At 39.4% G+C, this 6,291-nt stretch overlaps 1 protein-coding gene across 1 annotated transcript; it reads right to left on the bottom strand.

The window, feature by feature from the left end:
- Positions 1-21: 21 nt before the first annotated feature.
- On the bottom strand, positions 22-6,262 carry LOC146491958 (2-oxoglutarate receptor 1). The gene is made up of 2 exons (XM_085150878.1): positions 4,223-6,262; positions 22-3,322 (listed from the first exon to the last, which is right to left on the bottom strand). The coding sequence occupies exon 2, from the start codon at positions 3,311-3,313 to the stop codon at positions 2,324-2,326; it is 990 nt and encodes a 329-aa protein (XP_085007004.1). The 5' UTR covers positions 3,314-3,322; positions 4,223-6,262; the 3' UTR covers positions 22-2,323.
- Positions 6,263-6,291: the final 29 nt, after the last annotated feature.

The following is a 6,291-nucleotide window of genomic DNA, read 5'->3' as shown; positions in this document are numbered from 1 at the left end:
GTCAGAGGTGCCAGCTTGATGCCGGTTCCAGGGAAGACCTGTTTTCTATGAGCCTGGGCCACATAACCCAAACCAAAATCAAGACAGATATGGCATGCCATGACATAGACAGTGCCATCTATGCCAGGCCTGGTCCATATCTGGATGACATACGCCTTATCGTGCCAGAAGTCAGCCAGCAGTGCCGGCTTGATCCTAGATCCGGGCAAGACCTGTCTGCTATGTGGGAAACTGCTCCATGCAGGTGTTTTGTCTATGAGAAGGCAAATGAGGATGAGGAGAAGATCAGTCAGGAGGCAGAAAATGAAATGCCATAGACAAAAATAGCCTCTTTATTCCCAGCTGTAGCCTCAATTCTACTTGCACAGCTTGTATGAGAGCAAAAGAAAACAAAAAGCATGTTAGTGATGCTGGATTTTTTCCCCCCGTACAAAACCAGAGGACTGATGGCTTCCTTAACATTTACAACAAATAATATCACGAATTTTAGGCTTTCTTTGTAAATGTAATCTCAGATATAAATCAGGAAAGGGAACAACAGCAGAACAACACGCTGTATCCAGGAAGAAGCAGCAATAGACAAATGATGTAAAAGCTTCTGTTGAGGATGTCTTTGGGTTGACAGTATGACTTTGTTCCAGGACTTCTGGGTGATTGTTTGTGTGTTCTCACAAATTTTGTGCTTTGGTTTGACTTAGTATTACTCTTTGAAGGTCCCAAGTCCTTGGCTCTTGCTCTTAGAGCATCTAGGCTTGAGAAATGAGAAAATTGCGCAGCCTGTCTTGCTAGCACATGGGAAAGGTGAACGCATCTGCACGGAGAACTCTGCTAAGTGCTCACATATCCCAGAGTCTTTCACAGATCATGACTGGAGGAGGTGTTGTCAGGCTATATAATCGTTTTATAGCACTGTTGGGGAAATGCAACAAAGCAGGATTACTAATGCAGTGTTTTTAGGGCCAGCAATTAAAACATTTCTGACCATTTCCAATGTGACGCAAAGAGAAACCTCAAAGAAAAAAGTGCTAGAGGTAGATGGTGGAGGTGAATTAAAACAAGAGTCAATTTGCTGATTCTAAATTATATTTGATGACTCCTGTTAGAAAAAGTTCACACACTGAATACATTTATTTATTTTGGTTATTGTTTTTATTTAAATGTTGCTTATCTTGTCAAAAAGCATTATTGCTCACACTATTCATACTGAGACCTTCAACAGCCACATCAAGCACTGTACATGAAATTTATATTTCCTGTTACTTTCACCAGATTTGGATATAAAGATTGCTGTCTTTTAATGTGCTTTAAATAACAAAGTAGCATGTTGTGAATCACAGGTTTAACAAAATGGTAATCCATCCAACTTTAAATAGGTTCGTTCCTTTATCAAAGTTTGTCAAATGAGCCAAAGCCTTCGGTGCTTATGGAGAAAAATCTGATTCAGCATTCCAGTATAAGTGTAACTCAATAAAATAAAAATATGCTTAATGCAATATGATACGTTTGACAGCATAATATTTTAAGATTATTTAACCAGACAATGCCAGGCTAAAATGACTCAGCTAGCTACAACTCTTTTGAATTTTAGCGTGTTGTTATAGTAGATGTTTTAAAATGTATAAAATAGCTGTAACAGCAATAATGCCTGTAAAAGTTGCACATATCTATCTATCATGTTGCCCATCAATTTTTGATATACTCTGAAACTTTAAGGTGAGATCTAGCAGTTCTCTATATTCAGGCACCATTGTGGCATCTCGTTGGGGAGAGCAAGGCAGGCAGTGCTTGCCTTATGAAATCTAAAAATAGACACTAATGGAAAACAATGTGAGCAAGTCTCCTAGTATCTCAATGTTCTGTCCTAGAAGCTGCCCTCATTGTATCTTGTGGCTTTATTTTTCAACCTGATTGCTCATAGGGGGTTGTCTTACTAGCTGAAAGAATCTGAATAAAATTAGCATGTCAGAGGCTCAGGCATTCTGTTAGGAAATCTGAATCACAAACAAGAGTTTAAAAATACAAACTCTCTTCCAAGGTCCATAGCTACACAGTAAATATTTTTGGGGCTTCAAACAAAGGAATCCATTGTAAGTCAGGTAAATATCCTCAGGGGACTTCCAGTCAGAGAAAGAAAAACTGTAGACAAAGGTTTTAACTACTGAGTCATTAATACATTGAGCCCTTATTATTTTCACTTCTGGGTTGCTGCACACTTTCCCAAGACGAACATACGGTAAAGACGACACAATGAGTGCATATTGTTACAGCATGCCTACAGTACGAGTCACAGAGCTACTGAAGAAAGAAAGTTAGGTGTTGTCAGTCATGTAGCAGATTTGTCCCTGCTTGTCTTGCTAATGACGGCCAGGTGGACCAGTGACCTTGTTTTGATCAGGCAGCTTTCCCAGTGGAAAGCGTTGAGAAAGGCCCTCCTAAATGTATCACCTGAAAGAGTGTAGAGCACCAGGTTGAAAAAAGTGTTGAATCCAGCCAGAGGCCTGGAGATGATATACGCTGCATGCACGATGTTCTCTGCCGGACAAGTCGTGTTATGATATCTCGATTCTATCCGCAACACACGCAGGACGTGATATGGCATAAAACATACAACAAACACCACCAGGATCAGTACAGTCACACGCCGTGCTCGCATCCGACAGAGACTTGTTGTGCGTGGTCCGTTTGCCAGCTGTTTTGCTATCCCAGTGTAACACATAAACACCACCACAAGGGGAAGTAGAAATCCAAACGCAGTAAGTAGCCAGCCGTACAACCGCACAGTAGTGACGGGTTCAGTACTTGCAAAGTCTATGCACTTCTTGTTATCATTCACTGATATCATGCTCAACATGGGTGTTATTTCAGCGGCAGAGATGATCCAAACAGCTGAGCAGGCAATTATACCCCAGCGCTTCTGCTGTACCTGTGCTGCACTCAGTGGTTTAATCACCACTACATAACGAAAAACTGCCAGACATGTTAGAAAGAGGATGCTCCCATAAAGGTTCAAATGAAACCCAACGCGCACGACACGGCACATGAATTCGCAGAGAGGCCACTTATCCCATCTGCTGTAGTAGTAGACCAGGAACGGCAGGCTGAGGACGTAGAGGAGATCGGTCACCGCCAGGTTGACCAAGATGATGCTGCTGCTCTTCCAGGGACGCAGCTTTGCCAAGTAAATGCTGATCGATGTTACATTTCCAACCAAGCCCACAATGAAGATGAGACTATAAGCCACAGGCAGGTAGTAGTGTTTCATCACTTCATCCAAATCAGTACAGTTGGAATTGTTGGAATGGTTGATGGCCATAGTTCAGTCCTATTGAGAATGAGAAATGATTTTAATAACCACACTGAAAAATAAAAAAATCCCCCCAAAATAGAGTGTCCCTGCATTTATGAAAATGTAACTGAAGTGATTTAAATGGAATTGGGGAGACACAATGTAGCAAAATTAGCAGTCCTATAAATTAATTAATTTTTAATTATTCAAAATTATTAATATTACAAGAAGGGCTGGTTAGAGTTTTCAAACAGACTTCAAATATTCACATTTAATGTTAGTGATGTTTTTGGTATAGCTGCTATTTCTGATCACTAAAATTTGGAAATCACACCGTGAGAAACATGGGAATGAACACAACATGAGTAGTGCAGGCCTTAACACAAAAACAAACAGAAATATTAATATATTAAATATAATTGGCACAGATGTGCTGAACAAATGCCTTTTCTTTAACAACACCTCTATTCTTGTGTACTCTATTCATGACATATATGTTTTCTGAGCAATACAATAGGCAACACGCAAATCATTTCATTTCCCCCCAGCTGTCAGATCACAGCAAGCAGCAATTACTGCTCATGGAAGGAAGGCGAGAGCAGGACAAGCAAAGAAACAAACAATCAAGGAAACTCGGTGGGAAAGAAGCAAGCAAAATCCTTCTTTGTCAACAGTCTGATTTCTGAAAGCCTCTCAGTATATGACAGTGCCTATGGCATCCTGTAATGCTGTCAGTACGATCTGTTCTCATTATGGATGTCAGGGGATGTGTGAGGTGTCACTTACACATCATAAACACTTGGTTTTCATGAGGCTGGAACTTGCACTCATTAAAATGATTACATTTTGAAAAAAACTTCAAACTGTAAATGATTATTTCAGTGTTACATCTCAGCATAAAGGTAACATTCGATTATATAAAAGGTTTTTACTCACTTCTACTGCCAGTATCCTCACCAGTATGCACTTCAGTCCTTTAGCATCTCGTCTCTATTTTCACTTCCATCCCACAGTCACACCCTCTTTTATTCTTTCCTTTCACTGTTACACACCACAAGTGGGAAAGTCCAGAATATTTTTACTTGAAGTCCTGTGTTGTGTGCTTCAGCTTCAGCTATGTGAAGTGCATACTTCCTGGTATCATGCTTAAGCTGATAAAGCTCAAGCGTCAATTTGTCTATGTAGCTTAGGTTTCAGGTGGTGAGGTGAGGGAATGGAATGTCGGGGATCTAGCAACACAGGAAACAGTCCAGTGTTCATTTACAAGAATGAACTCAAGACTTTCTAATGAGGTCTTTATCATTTCTTGAAACGAGCATGTGAATACCTCAGCATGGCACTACAGAGCTAAATTTAGCACACGGTTTCTGATTAAAGGAACAAGAAGGTTTAGAAGCAGGAAATGAACACTTAATTATAATAGTGTGTTACCATTTTACTTTAACTTTCTACAAATTCGACCGTAAGTTTCAATCAAAAGTGTCACACTAAAACTTATATGATGTGAACTGTGCTTCAGTTGTGCACATCTGTGATCAACAAACTGCTGCTCACATAGTAAAATGCAGCATTTTCTAGAAGTCAGATATCAGTAACTAGTAATATAATTAGTTCTGTCCAGCAAATGTAATGCCCAGCAAAAAAACTAATATTATATTTTACAGTGGTTCTGAAACTATTTTACTTTTCTAACATGTGTTTTTATTTTTTTGACTACTTGGCTTCTTGTGTTCCTTCTTCCTGATGTTGCTACCACTACTTACCTGAGGATAAAAACAGGAGAAAGGAGCAGCAAAGTGTGAATAAGGACAATTTCCAAAAGCACAACGGCTGAGTTTTCTGCACTTCTATCCAGAGGCAATTAAAGCATTTTGTTCCTAATCATCTCAAAGAGCTCACAAGTGCTGCTAGAAATAGACAAGATTTAAAACCAAGTGCATTTGACCTATGCAGCTCCTTCGCTGCCTCACCACAGGACCTGGACACATTCCATCTGTCCATCCATCCATTTTTTTCCACTTATAAAATTCATGGACTCTACTTCACTAGAAAATCCTGAAGGAGCCTTCAATTCATACCCAGAAGCTCAATCACACTTGTGTTATGCAGTAGTAAGACAACCTCTGAATGGCTCAAAAAAGGAACTAAATTTAAGGGTTCAGAGTGGCCTAGTCAAATTCAGGGCTCAAATCAATTTAAGGTACTTTGGCATGATCTTAAATAGGCTTATAATGCATGAAAACCCTCCAATGTGGTTGAATTAAAACAATTGTGCATAAAGGAATGGGCCAAAAGTCCTCTACAGCAACGTGAAAGACTCATTGGCAGTCATTACAAATACTTGGGTGCAGTTTTCGTTGCTAAAGGTAGTACCAAACCAGCAATTACTTTTTCACATATGATTAGGTAGGTCTGGCTACCCGTTTTCTTTTAATAAATACAATGTCTTTTTAAAAACTGCATTTTGCATTTACTCAGTTGTGTGTGTGTGATCTCAAACATGTAAGTCTGAAAAACAAGCAAAATTTAAAAAAAGGAGAGAAATCAGGTAGTGGGAGGAGGCGTACTTTTTCATAGCGTTGTAGTTCAGTACTTATAAATAGGTTGCTTGTCTTTGTTAATGATTCACTTCAAGCATTAATGATTGCAGCCGCCTTAACACATCTTCCCACCTCATGTAGTCATCAGCTACAGACCACACTGAAATATTGATTTAAACCTTGTGCAATTTCCTCTTTCTTTTGTGTCATTCTTTATAATGTAAACATAAAAACATGCACGCTGTTATTTTTCAGTGTGAATATATTTCACTCATTGTCGGGGTAAGCTGCAAAAACACGCCTACAATTCTCACATTATGTTTGACTGCTGCTATCGCTAGAGCATGCAGTGTTGACCGCTGTCATGCTTAATATTTGTCCCGTGTTTAAAGGTCATTACGCTGAGTGTCAAGTCTACCTGACATTACCTCAAAGCATAACGCATCTGCATCTACAAATATATGT

This window comes from Neolamprologus multifasciatus, chromosome 23 (genome assembly GCF_963576455.1).
Source record: "Neolamprologus multifasciatus chromosome 23, fNeoMul1.2, whole genome shotgun sequence".
NCBI classification, from domain to species: domain Eukaryota; kingdom Metazoa; phylum Chordata; class Actinopteri; order Cichliformes; family Cichlidae; genus Neolamprologus; species Neolamprologus multifasciatus.
This window is presented reverse-complemented; position numbering and strand designations above follow the sequence as displayed.

Excerpts from the sequence above, each read along its gene's own strand:
- LOC146491958 (XM_085150878.1), bottom strand. The coding sequence starts at position 3,313 with ATGGCCATCAACCATTCCAACAATTCCAACTGTACTGATTTGGATGAA.